The 19,268-nt window shown below is 37.1% G+C and overlaps 1 protein-coding gene across 7 annotated transcripts in view; it reads right to left on the minus strand.

Annotated features, from left to right (window-relative positions):
- DENND5B (DENN domain containing 5B) overlaps nt 1–19,268 on the minus strand; it is a 228,235-nt gene that overhangs the window by 156,038 nt on the left and 52,929 nt on the right. The window contains exon 2 of one of the 7 annotated variants that reach the window (XM_082352055.1): nt 7,202–7,231. The exons of the other annotated variants lie outside the window; for them this stretch is intronic. Coding sequence (XP_082208181.1) covers nt 7,202–7,231 — 30 coding nt within the window. The remainder of the gene's footprint in view (nt 1–7,201; nt 7,232–19,268) is intronic. 7 annotated transcript variants of the gene reach the window in all.

Here is a 19,268-nt window from a genome sequence, read left to right on the forward strand (position 1 = left end):
GCAACAAGAGAGGCCGCGATAATGAGAGGCCCCGTGCACCAAATGAAGAGTGGGCCCCGCTTGCCACAGCTAGAGAAGGCCCTCGCACAGAAACGAAGACCCAACACAGCCATAAATAAATAAAATAAATAAAATAGTGTTAAAAAAAAAAAAAAAAGAAGGGTTCTATTTTCCTCCTCTTGAATCTGGGCTGGTTCTGTGACTTGCTTTAACCAGTAGAATGTGACAGAAGTGTTGCTGTGCCAGTTCCAGGCCTAGCACTTAAGAGTCCTGACAGCTCCTGTTTTTTCTCTCTTAGAATCAAACCACCACATAAAGAGACTTGGGCTAAACTACTAAATAATAATGAGAGATGACATGGAGAAGCAGGAGAGGCCCACCTGGCCACTAGCCATTTCAGCCACCCAAGTCAAGTGAGAGAAGCTATCCTGGACATCTAGCCAAATTAGCGACCCAAGTAGGCAATGGGTGAAACTGAAGACCTGCCTAGCTGACCCAGAGAATTGTGAGAAATAGTAAATAACTGCTGATTTAAGCCACTATGGAATACAGCATACATTGTTACACAGCAATAGATAACCGAAAAATCCACATACCCCCTAACCAATCTTCTTCTACAACCCTAGATTTATAATTGGAATTGAATTTCTGCCGATAATAAGTTGACCTATTACTTAGATGCCCAAAGAATCTTGAAACCTCTAGACTGAGTATTTTACTAATTTTCAAAATTAAAAGTCCTTATATCTGACAAAGGATTCATCACCAGAATATTTAAAGAATTCCTATAATCAATATTTTTTTTAAAAAAGACAACCCATTTTTTAAAAATGGACAAAAGATCTGAACAAGAGAATAAATTTAATATATACAAAAAGCCAATAAGCAAATGAAAAGGTACTCAACATTATTGTCAGGTAAAATACAAATTAAAACCACAATGAGACACCACCTCAAACCTACTAGAATGATCAAAATTTAAAAGACTTACCATACCAATACCAAGTATTGGTGAGGATCTTGACCACTTGGAACTCATACATTGTTGGTGGGACTATAAAATGACAAAGCCACTTTAAAAAACTGTTGGTGAGTTTTATACCTAACCCATACACCTACAATTCTACTCCTAAGAAGCATATTATCCACCAAATTATTTGTACAACACTGTCAGCTTTATTCATAATAGCAAAAAACTGGAAACAACTCAAATGTCCACCAAAAAGCAGAAGGATATACAAATTGTAGTATATTCATTCAATGGAACACAACTCAGTAGTAAAAAGCAATAAACTGCTGATGTACACAACAACGTGGATGAATCTCAGTGACACTCTGTTAAGCAAAAGAAGCCCAACAAAAGATTCCAGATGATGTTTAAGAACTAACCTATGGTTCTGTCAGCAGGAACCACCATCTTCCAGTAATTCGTAAAAAATGACCAACACAAAGGGAAACGAGAGGTACCTGCTACATGTTCTCTAGGCCTTTTAGAAAACATGGAGTTGTTCCTTTGGCCACATACATGTGAATCTGTAAGAAAAGTGATACTCTAGACATGGGGTACAGTTCAAAAAGGAATACCCCACAACTGTTAATATGGCAAAACTGGAATAAGTCCATCTAAAGAAAGCAGAGGAAGTACACAGCAAGTTAAGTTTTTTGGAAGTTAGACAAAGAGGAAAATTATTTTTATAGCTATGTATCTAAGTTTGGAATAAATAAATGGAGCATCATTAATTAAGCCCTGCTGACATAAGAATAAATTAACAATATAATTTAATAACCTTGACATTTGGACCAAAGTACTTTTGGCTTATAAACTTTCTGTAAAACAAGAAATAATTCCTTAAATGGGTGATTGGTTTTTTAAGGACTCAAGAGATTTTCCAGCCTTTTAATAAATATTTATTGAATAGCTTATATGAATAAGATACTCTGCAAAGTGCTATGAGAGCAGCAAAGATTAAAAAAAAAAATCCAGACTTCTGCAGTACTATTTCATAGTAATATCTCATAGAACTTATTCATTATAATATGAAGATTCATTATATATCATATGGAGGGGTGTAATGACTATTGCACCCATCAGATTCAACAAACGTTATGGTACTATCAGCAATCTGATGCCAGATTAATTGGCACACCATCCATAACGCTAATAAATAAAGCAGACAATTGGGGCTATTCAAAATCTATCAAGATTTCTGGATCCATCAAGATTTCTGGATTATACCATTAAAAAAAATTTTATTGTAATAAGATACAGTATCTGCTTTCCACCAAACTTAAAAATTAAATGGGGAGATAAAAAGTCATTTATTTCTCCTTAAGACCATGAGACCTATAATAGGTTATAAGACAATAACTAATAAAGAATATTAACATTATGGAAGACTGAAACGAGATTACACGGCTTAAATTAGGATGAATTTAGTTTGTATAGATAAACCAACTGCACATTTCATACAAAAATTTATTTTTTTACACCCCTCAAATAAGTCATTAAACTTCTTTTCCAGTGACCTCATGAAATAATACATTCTATTTTTTTAAAGTCTTAATAATTAGAAAATAGTTTAACATACAATCTGCTTTCCTATAATTTATACTCTCTAGTCCCGGTTCAGTTCTCTAGAGCTACTGAGGTCCACATTCTCTTCTGTATGACTAGGCCTCAAATTTTCAAATTTGGTTGATATATTCACTAATCTCCTTTTCTAAGGAAGCACACCCTATTCATTTTATCATTCCTCAAGAAATAATAAAGAAACATCACCATCCTATTCTCTATTCCCTGGATTCAGTAATTTAAAAAACTTAAAAAACTGAGCACCTTTGGTCTGCCAGGCATTAATACTCTATATTGTATGTACTGGAGATACAGCAGTGAATGACAGACATAGTCTCAGTCTCACTGAATTAACTTTTTAGGGGATGTGCTCAAGTTAGTCAATATGTATCTTAAAATCTATCACCCTAGTTCAACACAACATAAATACAGTGGAACTATTCTGAACATTACATACAACTAGTACAAACTAGGAATCACACTGAACTGGTCATATTATTGAGTTATATTGAGCTTGCAGTCAATTTTTTTTTTTTAATTCATATATTTATTTGGCCGAGCCGGGTCTTTAGTTGCAGCACAAGGGATCTTTGTTGCGGTGTGCAGGATCTTTAGTTGCGGCATGCGGAATCTTAGTTGTGGCATGTGGGATCTAGTTCCTTGACCGGGGGATTGAAACCAGGCCGCCTGCATTGGGAGCATGGAGTCTTAACCGCTGGACCACCAGGAAAGTCCCAGTCAATTCTTTTTTAAAAGTGAATAAATGATTACATGCCAAGAATATACGAGGAACTATGAATGTAACAACAAGAGAGTATACCTTTGCCCTCAAAGACTATGAAATCCCATAAGGAAGACAAACAAGTAGACGATTATAAGCAGTGAATTAAGAGTTATAAAAGAGGTCTATATAGAGTGCTAGGAGAAAACAGTGGAAGAGTACTTAACTTGGAATATACAGAAGCAGCTGTCTTAACCAATTTCTCCTTAACCAATAGCTTGGATTGAACTAACACTGTTTCTCCTGTAAAACATAATGGCTGATGTCCACAGTAGGCCAAAAATGCTCGTAGCCAGTAGCACTTCCACATCCTGTACTTGAATTTGTTTGCCACAGCCATTCCCAACATGTTTATCCAGTTTCACATGATACTGAATTCATAATTTAATTATTAAGTAAATTATGAAATATGATTGTGAAAAGACTCGTAATTTCTATGAAAATGAAGCTGAATATGTACATAGGCAAGCTGCTAAAAAAATAATAAGCTGTCTAATTAGATACAGAAATACTAAAGACTGGAATGGAAAATCATAAAAATCTAGAAAGATTTTGCACTCAGATTTCTTTGAAATGGCTTTAAATTCTCACTCTACTGTAAAGAAACGGAAACTAAAAATCATAGATGATTCATTATATGCGAGATTTATAATAAGAGACATCATAGAAAATTATAGTCAGCAGATCCTTATTTTCAAAGGAAAAGCCTTGGTCCTAAAACAAACATTTATGAAATACACATAGTATGTTTTAAGAGAAAATGTTTAAAATATTCATGTAACTTTTCTTTATAGTTCATCAGTCTTTTTCATTAATTGGTACAAACGACAGTGGAAAAAACTTCAAGTGTAGCAGTCCCAGAAAGAGAAACAAGGATGCCAAGAGGGATTTCAGGATGCTGCTGTGTAAGGGATGATTAAAGATTAAACTTTAGGTCTGAAAAGGTGAAAGCTGAAAGGCGCTATGACCCAAGCCAACAAAATCAGCAACAGCATGAACAAAGTAGACCTGGATTTGTTTACCGAGCCCAGAAATGCTGGATAAAGGCAGCCTCTAACAGGCAGTTTTTCATTGGTAAAAAAATCACCCCCACTAGAAAATAAGCTCCATGAAAAGCAAGGACCTTGCCTGTTTTTGCTCACTGATCTACCCCCCTTACTAACTGAGGACTGGAACGCCTGGAATGAAGTAAGCCCTCAATAATTCTTTATTTAAGGTTGGATGAATCAATCAAATGTGCTAGCCACAACACACTGACATTTACAAAAGAAGGAATATCCTTGAAATTCAAGCAATGTTAAGCTTAAGAGAAGCAGAGGACAGTGTGACTTGACTCATCAAAAAATAACCTTAAGAGACCCAAGCATCCCTAAATCTTCCAGTGTCCTCTCTCACTCCCTTCTTCTGGAGACCCTACTCTATAGTTTTACTGATTCTTCACCATTTCTCAGGCCTTTGACCCTGTTCTGTTAGGCTGAAGTGCTCCCTTCCCTTTTCCTTTCTTTATCTATTAAAATTCTATGCCTCAAAAGAAGATCTACAAATGGCTGATAAGCACATGAAAAGATGCTCAGCATCATTAGTCATTTGGGAAATGCAAATCAAAACCACAATGAGATGCCCCTTCACATTCACTAGGATTAGGCTAAAATTTAAAAAAAAAAACAACAACAACAAAAAAAAAACCCCAGGGAATTCCCTGGAGGCCCAGTGGTTAGGACTCCACACTCCGCACTCTCACTGCCGAAGATCCCGGTCAGTCCCTAGTCAGGGAACTAAAATCCCACAAGCCGCGTGGGGCAGCCAAAAAAACCCAAAAACCGAAAACCAAAAAACAGGAACACGTGTTGGCTAGGATGTGAAGAAATAGGAATCCTCATATACTGCTGGTAGGAATGTAAAACGGTACCTTAGAAAATATTCTGAGAGTTCCTCAACCCAGCAATTCCATTCCCAATTTCAATACCCAAGACTATTGAAAATACATGTCCCCCCAAAACCCTGTAAGTGAATATTCACAGCAGCATTATTCGTAATAGTCAAAGAGTAGAAACACTCAGATACCCATCGACTGATGAATGGAAAAATAAAATATAATACTTCCAGTACAATGGAATAATATTTGGCAATACAAAGGAATGAAGTACTCATATGTACCATAACATGGATGAACTTTGAAAATATTATGCTGAGATAAGTCAGACACGTATTGTATGATTTCATTTATATGGATTGTGCAGAATAGGCAAATCTACAGACACAGAAAGTAGATTTGTAGTTGCCAGGAGCTGAAAGGAAGGAAGAATAGGGAGTCAACACAGATATGGGGTTTCTTTTTAGGATAATGAAAATGTTCTAAAGTTGATTTGTGCTTATGGTTTCATAACCCTGTGAATATACTAAAAGCCATTGAATTGTATGCTTTAAATGGTATGTTCGGTATGTGTAGGGTATGTGAATTACATCTCAATTAACCTGTGTTAAAAGCTCTATGAGTACTTTAAGGGCAAGTTCAAATATGATCCTCCCCCATTTCTTACCTTACCTAGCAAAAATTAATAATTTCCTCTACACTGTCAAACCAGTTGTTATTATAATTTGTTAGTTATATGTTACCTATACTAGAGCACAAGCTTCTGAACAGTAAAAAACTTCTTACTCTTCTTTGCATCCACTTTCCCAAGACCTAAGGCAGTGCATTACATAGAGCAGATACTCAATGTATCTTTAGTGTACTACAGAATTAATTACCCTCCAAGAGTAACATAGGCAAATAATGAGTGAAATTAAACATATGGAGTCAAATTTACCTGTTAAAAAGTCAAAAATGGTTAAGTGTTATTCTAGGAGTCATCTCTTCAAGTGATAGCATGGATGGGGTGGGAAGTTCTGATAGCAGAAGAAAATGGACTAGATAGGTATACTCTGCACCTAAACCAGAAAATACCGTCAAATCCTACGATCTTCTTGTCTGAAGTTTACCAATGCTCCATGGCTACATATTCTGGTGCTCCTGAGTTTTACCATCTTTCTTTCCCTTGAAATAGCCACCTGTTCAAATAATGCACAAGTTGCAGTGTTTTACAATAATTTACACAAGGTAGTATTCCTGGGAAAGATTTACAGTCTTTTTGAATCAGTCTCTCCACAGATTAGAGCACACTAAAGAGACACAACCAAATGCAATGTGTGGTATTCTGTATTGGGCAGAGGAACAGAAAGAGAAGAGTAGTGGAAAAATTAGTGAAATCCAAATAGAGTCTGTAGTTTAGTTAGCAGTATTATGCCACTGTTAATTTCTTAGTTTTGATAAATGTAGCATGATTATGTGGAATGTTAACATCTGGAGAGGTGGATGAAAGGTATACAGGAACTCTGTAGTGTCTTAGAAACTCTTCTGCAAATCTAACGTTATCTCAGGGGCTTCCCTGGTGGCGCAGTGGTTAAGAATCCACCTGCTAATGCAGGGGACACGGGTTCGAGCCCTGGTCCAGGAAGATCCCACATGCCGCGGAGCAACTAAGCCCATGCGCCACAACTACTGAGCCTGCGCTCTAGAGCCCATGAGCCACAACTACTGAGCCCACGTGCCACAACTACTAAAGCCCACACACCTAGAGCCTGTGCTCCACAACAAGAGAAGCCACCACAATGAGAAGCCGACGCACAGCAATGAAGACCCAACACAGCCAAAAATAAATAAATGTATTAAATAAATAAATAAAGTTATTTCAAAGTAAAGTGTTTTGCCTATTTTTTTTTTAAGCAGACTCTCTACTGTGGAGTAACATAAAATTAGATATACTCATCTAAAGTTCGTTCACGTTTATTCAAGAAATGTTGTGTACCTGCTATGAACATGAGATCATGGGATGAATCTGTGAACAAAAAACAAAGATTTCTGCCTTGTGGTGATTGTATTTCAAGTAGGAGAAGCAGACAATAAATAATAACTTTAATAAGTAAGTTATGTGGTGTGTGAGAAGGTAATAAATGCTATGGAAAAACACAACAGTAAAGCAGTGTTGGGAGATCGGAAGTGGGGGAGGGGAGGAAAGATGGAATTTTTAAAATAGTGGTGTGGAAAGGCCTCACTGAGAAGAGGACATCTGAGCAAGACATGAGGGGGAGCAGGCCAAAGGATACCTGGGGGAAGAGCATTCCAGGCAACGGGGCAGCTAGAGCAAAGGTTCCACGACTGGAGCGTGCCCAGCTTGTTCAGGAAGCAGCACCACAATCAGTGAGAAGAGAGCACAGAGTGAGGGGTGAGTGGGAGGGGAGAAGGCGAGGCAGGTTTCAGGAACCACACCACAGGAGAGCTTTGGCTTTTCCTCTGAACAGAATGGGGGCCACTGGAGACTGCACAGAGTACTGTGCCCCAACTTAATGTTTTAAAAAAAATCACTCTGGCAGTTGAATTAAGAATACTCTTTACTCAACATCACCTATGTGGTATTCTCGCCAAAAAATGTTTAGCCTGAACCTAACCATGAGAAAACAATAAGGTAATTCCAGAATATGGGACATTCTACAAAACAACAGGCCTGAACTCTTTAAAACAGTCAGTGTCGTGAAAAACAAAAAAAAGGGTGAGGGGAACTATTTTAAATTAAAAGAGCCCTAACGACCAAGCAAAATGAACAACCTTGACTGAAATCCTTAAAAGGGGTGTATATTAGTTTTCTATGGCTGCTATAACAATATAACAAACTGTGTGACATAAAACAGAAATGTAATGCCTCACAGCTCTGAAGGCCAGATATCAGAAATCAGTATCACTGGCTGAAAGCAAGGTGTTGGCAGGGCTGTACTTCTTCTGGAGGCTCTAGAGGAAAATCTGCTCCTGGCTTCTGGTGGCTGCTGGCATTCCTTGGTTTGTTGGCTGTATCACTGCAATATTTACCTCTATCTTTACATCAATTCCTCCTGTGTATGCGTGTGTGTGTGTGTGTGTGTGTGTGTGTGTGTGAAATCTCTGCCTCCCTCTTATAGGGACACATGTGAAAAGCATTTAGAGTCCACCAGGATAATCCAGGATAGGATAATCTCTCCATCTCAAAATCGTGAATTTAATCACATCTGCAAAAATACTTTTTCCAAGTAAGGTAACATTTAGGTTCCAGGAATTAGGATCTGATATTTTAGAGGGCTATTATTCAGCCTACCACAGAAGGGAAAGGTATAAAAGATATTTCTTAGACATTAGATGATACTGAATTAACATTAATTTTCTTAGATGTGATAATAGGATTGCAGTTACAGGATAATATCCTTGTTCGTAGGGGTTATATATTGAAAGAATCAGAGATGAACTTTCATAAAATGTGTAACTTTCTTTCAAATTGTATAGCAAAAACAAATACACACGTATAGAGAGAGAACACTCACTAGATAATTTACAAATGTAGCAAAATGTTAACAACAGGTGAATCTAGCAGGAAGGGTTTACGGGTTTTTATTATACTATTCTTTCAACACTTCTATAGATTTGATATTTTTCAAAATAAGAATCTGCAGGAAAAAAAATTTTAAGTATACACTAGAGGGGGCAAAGGAAGAAGCAGAAGACGGTAGAAGCTGTAATCTAGGCAAAAGATGATAGTAACTCTAACCGGGTGGTAGCAGTGGAGTTGGTGAGATGTGGCTGGAGTCTGGATATATTTTGAAGGTTGAGGCAGTAATTACTGATAGACTAAACAGAGTGTGAAGTGTGAGAGAAAGAGAGGAATCAGGAGTGACTCCAAGGCTTTGAGACTGACCTACCGTCAACTGAGAAGGGGAAGAATACTTTTTATAGGAAATAATAGAATTCCAGTTTTGGACATACTAATTTTGAGATACTAATTCAAAATGGAGATGTTAAGAAGGCAGTTAGATAAAAGTCTGGATTTCAGGAGAAAACTCTAAGCTAGTGATATAAATTTAACATTTAATCAGTAGAGTGCTAATATAAGATTATACTGAAGTCATGATATTGGACTAGATCACCAAAGGAGACAGTTACAGCAACCTATAAAATCACAAAGTGGTACACATCAGGGCAGAAAAGAACCAAAGAAAAATTTATAACCTCAGTCATCCTAAGATTGGATGGAGCTATCAGCATTTCTTCAAGGAAACTGGATCCACTGAAGGAAGCCCAGACTACTTAAATGTCTTGAAAGATTTTCTGGTTCCCCCAAATTTTACAATATATACTGCTATATACCATTCCAAGTCCTATAAAAAGAATTAAACATCCATCACTCAAGAGAATACCTTTTAAAAAAATGCCCAACACAAAATGATGACAATTTTTATTAAGAATCTCTTATATTACATTTTTAAAAGACAAAGTATATACAAATATATAAAGTATATAAAACAGGGATAGCTATATTTGCCTTATCAGTAGTCACTGCTTTGAATTCTGCACCCTCCAAAAAATCCATTTAGCACAACTGCCCCTCCTCTATTTTCTTTAAAAATATTTATTTATATATTTGGTTGCGCCGGGTCTTAGATACAGCAGGCAGCTCCTCAGTTGTGGCACATGGGCTTCTTAGTTGTGGCATGCCAACTCTTAGTTGCGTCATGCATGTGGGATCTAGTTCCCTGACCAGGGATTGAACCTGGGCCCCTGCATTGAGAGCGCGGAGTCTTTTATCCACTGCACCACCAGGGAAGTCCCGCCCCTCCTCTATCTTATTATTGCTTCCAAAGAGACAATCTAGAACTTCTGTGTTATGCAAACTAAACACTATATCACTGTAGTTCAATTTTAATGAAATTTAATACAATGAGACATTAACTAAATGGAAACAGACTAGTAACATATCTAAGGAGGAGCAACAGTTTTGTTCTTTTTTCCCCTGGTAGAAGGAACCTTGTTTTTTAATTTAATTTAACTTTATTTTATTTTGTTTTTTAACTTAGGAGGTGCAACAGTTTAAAAACAATATATGGATTTTTGTTTCAGGATATTTGTGAAAAATCTCACACTGTATACAACATTTTGAATGTACATACATTTTTCTAGAAAGAAGGTTCAAACATTTTATTACATTTTCAATGGGATCCATGATCTTAACATAGTTCAAACTTTCAGGCTTGAAAATTAACATTGCTAGATATCTGAAAATCCAAGCACAAACTGAATGTGTCAGAATTAAAAATTTATTGGATTTTAAAAATAGAATACACACTTTCACATCTTTAAAAGCAAGTACACTGATGATAAGGGAAATCTGTCAAGTTCAAGTCATGTTCAGACACCATGAAAATTTTCTTATGAAAACATGCTCCAAAGAAATTCCTTAATAGAACAAGTACATTTACTTCTGAAAACTTTAAATCTTAAAGGAACAGAAGCCTAAGACCTTACATTTAAATTCCTGTTCTCAATTACCAGTGAGATTATTAGCTAATTCCCCCTGCTTCTAATAATCAGCCAAGATTTATCTCCCATTTTACTTCAGGCATCTAAAAAAGGCTTTTAAATTAGAGAAATAGGTAAAACCGAGGAAGGTCCTCAGTAAAATGGGTAAAACATGAAGGAGAAAGAGAGGCACAAACAGGCTTAATCATTATTTTCAACTTGGTTCAGTTTATTCAGTGTTCAAAGAAATTCACGCTTTCTTGTTAAAAAGGGTGTAACTACTTTTAACATTAAACATAAAAGCTGACTTAAAGTCTCCTCAGTTCTTTACACAGTACCTAACATTTATATTCTAACTAAGTGGTAAGAATTGTTCTTAGCACTTTATTTGTATCAGCTCACTTAACCCATGTATGTGTATACATATCTTTTATTTTGTTTTGTCCTTTGCTGAGGCTTGAACTCCCTGGGCTGACAAAATATACCTGCACCGCATCCTAATTATCCCCAAAGGTTCACTTTGGGGTTTGATTCAGAAGTGTGACTTCCCCAAGAAGAGCCTTCCAAGTCCTGAATCCTGGCATCAGAGCTGTCACTGGTCTGGACTAAAGGTCTAGTGTGGCTCTGTTCAACCTGGGATTACATTCTTTCCAGGATGAATGTAAGAATCTCTTTCAGTTCAAAACTCAAATATCGAATGGACCCCACAACTGCCTTGATCTCTCCAACAGAAAATGCTTCCTATGCCCATTTCCCTCATCATAATAAAAAACCTAGACCTAGCCTAAAAATAAATCAAAGTAAAAAGATACTTCTAAGCTACCCATTTGGGGGCCATGAAGGTCTTCACTCTGACCTGACAGAGAATTACTTTACTCAGGTTATATTTATAAAAGACTGAATAATAATGAAAAGTGCATATTTTACACTATTCAGTGAAAGAACAGGATAAAAGGATATGTAAGGTAGGAGAAAAACTATATAAAATCACATTAAAAACAGAAAGGAAATACAATGAAATATTAACAATCATTGTGGCTGGGGTTTACACTTCTAAAATATTTTATTTTTTTATTTTCTAGTTTTTGTTATTAACTTAGCATTAATTTGTGCTTTTTAAATATTTATTCTCAAATTATAAACTATATATATGACCTATAAAATAACTAATCTAGATAGTTAGCTTTATATTAGAGTATATTTGTTTATCCCATATCAAAATGTTCTTTCCTAAACAGGGTGCCACCCGGTAACTATTTTCTGATCATTTTCCCGAAACCTTACCAAAACAAAGCTCTGTTATATTCTTTCTCCATTTTGTTTTCAACTCCTCCCTGAAAAATACATATTTAGTGGGAATCAAGATTTTCTGCTCAGAGTGTAAAATCACTCTAGATTTAAAAGCAACATTGGGCTTCCATGGTGGTGCAGTGGTTAAGAATCCGCCTGCCAAGGCAGGGGACATGGGTGTGAGTTCTGGTCCGGGAAGATCCCACATGCCACGGAGCAACTAAGCCTGCGAGCCACAACTACTGAGCCCACGTGCCACAACTACTGAAGCCTGTGCACCTAGAGCCTGTGATCCGCAATGAGAAGCCACCGCAATGAGAAGCCCACGCACTGCAGCGAAGAGTAGCCCCCGCTAGCCACGACTAGAAAAAGCCCACGCACAGCAACGAAGACCCAATGCAGCCAAAAATAAATAAATAAATTTATTTAAAAAATTTTTTTAAAACCTTGCTTATACTAAATAAATAAATAAATAAATAAACATAATAAAAGCAACATTATAATCCCACATCTAAAAGCCCCTGGCATAGCAGAAAACATTGTTGAATGTGTATTTCCTGTACACTAATTTAAGTATCTTTGTCCTATTTAAAAAAATGGCGATATTTGATTGATACATTCAACAACAGCAACCAAAATCTATGTTGTGTTCACAGTTTGCAAAGTGAATTTCCAAAAATATCACACTAACACAGTCAAGTTTAGTTGGCAGAGACACGTCTGCAATGTTTAACAGAAACAAACAGCCTAAGATTCGCACATGGAGAATGGCAGCTCTGAGTTTATCTCCTTCCAGCAAATGTGCTTCATTAGCCATTGTGCTTTTTTCCTTCAAAGACTCTCTCAGGTCACTGCCACATTGCTTCCTATTAGGCAAGTTAGTACTGAGAAATGGTGCCTAAAGCTAGATAGATATAGATATGTATATATATCATCAGTCTGTGATAGTGGCAAATTCACATTTAGTTTTGTTTGTGTTTTACTTTTCTTTCTTTGTTTAAAATACATTTTCAAACTTTCACCTAAGGACAGAGAATAAGGGAAAAGTATAATTAACCTCTATGTATCCGTCATCCAGCTTCAACAATTACCAATATTTTGTTATTCTTGTTTTATCTATTCCCCCTCAACTTTTTTAAGGGAGGGAGTGGAATACTTTAAAACAAATCTTAGACATGATCAGAAGAAAGTCTCTTGCTAGCAAACTTAAAAGTTGTAAAGACACTTGTCTTCTTTCACTTAAACCTAATAGTATTAAAAATATTTAAAATGGAAGCTTCCCTGGCAGTCCAGGGGTTAAGACTCCATGCTTCCACTGCAGGGGGTGCGGGTCTGATCCCTGGTCGGGGAATCAAGATCCCGCATGCTGCAAGGTGAGGCCAAAAAAATATTTATTTAAAATGTTAAGATATTAAACAATGTCTACTACAGCTTAAGTTAGAATCAGTCTTTTGGAGCTAGAAGAAAACACAGATATCATCTATTTCCTTGCTATTCAAATTGTGATATTTGGGCCAGCGGCATTGCTATTACCCAGGAGCTTGTTCAAAATGCAGAACCTCAGGCCCAGTCCAGACCTACTGAACCAGACTCTGCCCCCCAGTGACTGACACGCTCATTCAGCTCCGCAAAGCGCGGCTGAACCAACTCTGCTCAGTTGAGAAAACTGAGGCCTAGAGAGGTCAAGTGAGTCTCCCAACAGGAGTAAAACCCAGAATATCTGACTCTGAGACCAGGTTTTTTCCTTACATGACACGCTGTCTCTCAACAAACCTGACTCCCATCACAAGATCTGAGGCTTTCACATCCTTCTGGAAACGAATTCAATTAACAGGTAAGTGAATTTCCCATAGGATAATTTTTTTAAATTAATGAGAGCCTGATATTTTCCCAAATAATATATAATATACTGGAGCAGAATCTGTAAATTAATCAAACCTTTTTCTTCTTTGGGTAAAAGGATGGACCTGTTCAGCAAGAGTGCCCTCAAGGGGACCAATTTAATTAATTTATGGCTAGGTTATTTTTTCTATGGTCAGTACTATAGTTTCCTTACACAGAGAATATATTCCTGCATGTAAATGAAAACTTGGGCCTTTCAGCATAGGATCAATAAGCACAGTACTGAAAGCCAAGCTCATTTTCTAATTATGGCTTCAGTAAGAAAGTTCAGAAATGAGTTAAAATGTACCATCTACTCGCATCAGCAGTGATAACCAAGTCTCCTTGTTACACTAAAAAGGCACTGTCTTTTTTTCTTAATTCTAAGAAAAGAAATTATAATTTTTAAAGTTGTGAATAAAACCTAAGATTTTAAAAATTATTTTAAAAGGCAAATGTTACTTTAATTATGGTACCTATGTATTTTTTTAAATTAATTTATTTTTATTTTGGCTGTGTTGGGTCTTTGTTGCTGCACGCGGGCTTTCTCTAGCTGTGGCGAGCGGGGGCTACTCTTCATTGCGGTGCGCGGACTTCTCATTGTGGTGGCTTCTCTTGTTGCGGAGCACGGGCTCTAGGCACACAGGCTTCAGTAGTTGTGGCATGTGGGCTCAGTAGCTGTGGCTCACGGGCTCTAGAGCACAGGCTCAGTAGTTGTGGCGCACGGAGTTAGTTGCTCCATGGCACGTTGGATCTTCCCGGACCAGGGCCCAAACCCGTGTCCCCTGCATTTTCAGGTGGATTCTTAACCACTGTGCCACGAGGGAAGTCCCTATGTATTTTTTTAGAAAAAGAAATTTTTGTCACATGGGTTTCTGGAAGAGGACACTCAATTTTCAAAAGAGAACTTTACAACACCTGGAAATTCCAGAGGCTTTTGCAGGACACTAGTAAGAAAGCTATTTTCTATAGAATAAAGAGATTCTGAAATTTTCACTGGAGTGTCTTTTCTTAACAAAATAAATAATGGAGGATTTAAAAAAATGTCAAAACCACTAATATTTCTTCAAGAATACTGGTAGAGTAAACCGGTACAGCCCTTATGGAGGGCAGTTTGGCAATACGCATTAAAAAATAAAATATATATGCCACTGGATCCAGTAGCTTGCCCCTTAGGAATATGACCTAAAGAAATAATTTAAAATGTGTGCAAAGATTTTCCTACTAGGAAGTTTTGTGCAATACTGTTTATAAATAAAAAATTCAAAACAACCTAAGAACCTATTGGAAGACAATATGTAAATAAATAAGTGCATCATAAAGTACATGATATTCTATTCTTAAAAGGATAATGCAGCTCTAAAATGAAATCACCTCCAAAATATATTATGCAGTTTGAAAAGATTAAGATAGTGTTTTATACAATGAAATCATATTATGATTATGAAAATATATTAAATAAAACATTTAAGTCGTATATATTAAAGTTACTAGTAATATTAACTAAAATAAATTACTTATTATATGTTGTATCTTCACATATAGAGAGTAGAAATATGATGTCCAATAAAATGTATCAGTAATTACCTCTCAACAGTTGGGCTGCTGTTCATTTTTACTTCCTTTATATTTCCCTGTACTGCTTGAATTTTCTATAAAATCATGTATAATATATTTACAATCAGTTTAAAAATACAATTATATTCATTTTTTTAAAAGGCAAAAAGTAGAAGTACAAATTCAAGGCTTAGAGTGAATAAGGAAGCTTAACAACGGAAAAAAAATAAATAAAAGCAAAAAGCCCTCCCCACCTGCCTACTACACTTCAGGTCTTTTGGAGAGTAGGGAAGAGGAGAAATGAGTAAAAGAGCTGAGGGGTGGCAACAGTGAGCAACCTGTTACACCACAGAGAAGCTCACCACTTTAACCACAGCAGAAGCATAGCACGGGAAGGTGCTCTTAAGTCCACCACCCCCCGAAACAAAACCAACCACACAGACTAGTCTCAGCAGCTCACTATCATGATAATCTAGCTTTGGCCATCCTCAGACACTGAGCCCATTCTAAAGTTACACGGAAGTATATCACAAAGTTTTACTGTTACTTTCAGTAATTCCTCATAGAGGGCAGTTGTAAATTTCTTCATATATGATGTATCAATATGGGTCAAAACTTCCCTGTCCCTCCTTTTTTTCTTTTTCCTGGGCTTGGAACAAAAAGCAATTGCAATGATATCACTTCACTAAGATTACTGCAGTGAGGGGACTTCCCTGGTGGGCCAGTGGTTAAGACTCTGTGCTCCCAATGCAGGGGGCCCACGTTCGATCCCTGGTCAGGGAACTAGATCCCACATGCATGCCGCAATTAAGAATCCACATGCCACAACTAAAAGATCCTGCATGCCGCAACGAAGATCCCACATGCCACAACTGAGACCCAGTGCAGCCAAATAAATAATTGAATAAATATTTTAAAAAAGATTACCGCAGTGAAACTGAAGGAACAGCAAAATAAGAAAACCAAACCCCAGCTCTCTGATCTATGGAGACTTATAGATGTCCAAGGTCAAACAGAAACTATTCCCTAGAACTTCTAAATTTTAGACGCAAGATCCAAATAACTCCCTTCCCTAGTTTTTTAGTTTGTACCCAAGTATCACAAGCTTTTATTTTCAAGGTTTATTCTGACTTTGCAAATAAAATTGGGCATTTTACTAAAACTTCTTTGAACTCATTACTCCATGAATAAAACAAGAAGAATACCCATACTGATGGAGAAAAACACATTTGCACACTACTCTAAATCAACTCCCCTTTGTTTCCCTCCCCAAAAGGACTGGCTTAATTACAGTAGTAAAGCCCAAAAAACCAATCAATCTAATGACTAAGAATTGACTACACATCCATTTAGCAATTGAAGGTTTATTTTAGTATTTGAAATTCTGTGGTTGTTCAAACTAGAAACCTCATGAATATAGTTTGATATTGATTTCTATTAACAAATGCAACTGACACAATTTCATCCCTCATTAGGAGTGATTTAAGACTCTTAACTGCCAACTTAATCAGCATTGTTGAAGCATTATCTGTGTGGAGAAAAAAAAGTATACTTGTCCTTCCAAATATCAGTCATTCAATCACCAGATACACCTTCATTCAGTGGTAAATATGTTATTTAGAACAGAAGTTTTAATAACAGATGAAAAATGAAAAGCAAACTTTCTACCATCCTAGTACTGACAGATAATCCTTATTACTGAGGGAAGGGAAAATAATCAGTCTCCAACCTATTTTAGTTGAACCCTTCCATTAGTAGAGGAAATGAACTGACGGCACATCAAGCTACTCTCCATAAGTTACTTTTCCTCAACAAATTCAGAGACAAGCTCAAGAACTGGGACACAGAATGGAAGAGAGAAGAAAGAAGGACATGGTCTCCTAAGCCACATTATAGTTCAGAATCAGCTCCATTCAACTAATTGAAACTATCAGTAAGAATTTTCCATCAGCTAGATCAGCTACTTTCTATCATTCATTATGATACACTGATTAAGCACACAAAGTTGCTAAAACACAAATATTTTGGCATTATCTCAAGCAAGGAATAAAAACAGAAGAAAAAAATTTAAACCCTACTATGTCCAACAGCTAGTCATTTTCAAAATTTATAATATTAATATATCAATTACACCAGTAAAGATATTCTGCCTATATTTTGTTTCATTGTTCAGCTTAATGAAAGTGTGATGGAAAAGTAAGCATCTGACAGTATTTATTAATATCTGTTTAGCAATTATATACTTGAAGTTCAATCGAAGATTTTAGAACATCAGTGAAACAGTGAAAGGAACACAATGAAAAGATGTTAATCCACCAGGAAAAAGGTCAGCCGTATGTTCACTCTGACCTTGAGCTTACTACCAAAGGAAAAATTTTAAGAATTTTCTAAGAGAAGGAAAAAGAGGGAAAAGAAAGAGATACTCTGAGTGCAGCCACCATCCTTTACTATTCTATCCTTTAAAAAAATACTCATGGGACTTCCCTGGTGGCACAGTGGTTAAGAATCTGCCTGCCAATGCGGGGGACACGGGTTCGAGCCCACATGCCGCAGAGCAACTGAGCCCGTGCGTCACAACTACTGAGCCTGTGCTCTAGAGCCCGTGAGCCACAACTACTGAGCCTGCGTGCCGCAACTACTGAAGCCCGCCCACCTAAAGCCCGTGCTCCACAACTACTGAAGCCTGCACACCTAGTGCCTGTGCTCCGGAACAAGAGAAGCCACCGCAATGAGAAGCCCACGCACCGCAACAAAGAGTAGCCCTCGCTCGCCGCAACTAGAGAAAGCCCGCGCACAGCAACGAGGACCCAACACAGCCAAAAATAAATAAATAAATAAATTTATAAATAAAAATGTAAAAATATATATATTAAAAAAATACTCATAATTTCTCCCTAAAAATGTTTTAAATGTGCTTATTAGATATACAGTATTAATGCTAGAGTGTCCATGAGCTATCGTTGGCCCTTTTCCTCTCCTCTATCTACAGTTCTCTCCCTGGGTAATGTTATCCCCTCTCAAGGATTTAAATACATGCATAATTTATAATTCCAGCTCAGTCTTTTCTAACTTGAAACTCATACACTTAACCACATACTTGACCAAGATATCTAACAAGCATTTCAAACTCAGCATGTCCAAAAATAAATTCCTGATCTGCACTGCCACCCCTCCAACCAATGCAACCCAGTCTTCCCCATTTAAGCTGACATCAACTCCATTTTTCAAGTTGCTCAAGTCAAAACCTTTGGAACTGTTCTTGATTCCTATCCTTCTCTCACATCCCATGATTCAGTAATGAAATCCTATTGCTTCAATCTTCCAAATATATCTAGAAACTAACCATATCTCACCATGTGTTCTGAGCTGCCACCATCTCTTGCCTAGATTACTGCAGGCTTCCTCACAGATCTTCCTGCTTCTACCCTAATACCCCTACAGTTTCGACTTTATACAGCTGCCAGAATGATCCTTTTAAAACTAAGTCAGAGGCCTCTCCTCTGTTCAAACCCTGCCATGGCTCCCCATCTGTCTTAGAGTTAAAACCAAAGCCCTTTCAACGATACAAGGCCCTTCATGATCTGAGCTCATGTGTGACCCTTCTGCCCTCGCCTCCTGTTATTCTTCCCACTGCTCATTCCTCCAGGCCCCTTAAGGTTCCTTGAAGTCACAAGACAACCACCAGAACCCCACTGAGGGCCTTTGCTTTTCCTGTTCTCTTAGCCTGGAAAGCATTTATCCCAAACATTCACTTTGTTAACTTACTTCCTTCAAGTCTTTGTTCAAAGATCACTTCTTAGTGAGGCCTACCCTGTCCACTCTACTTAATA

Source organism: Balaenoptera borealis, assembly GCF_965194805.1.
Source record: "Balaenoptera borealis genome assembly, chromosome: 13".
NCBI classification, from domain to species: domain Eukaryota; kingdom Metazoa; phylum Chordata; class Mammalia; order Artiodactyla; family Balaenopteridae; genus Balaenoptera; species Balaenoptera borealis.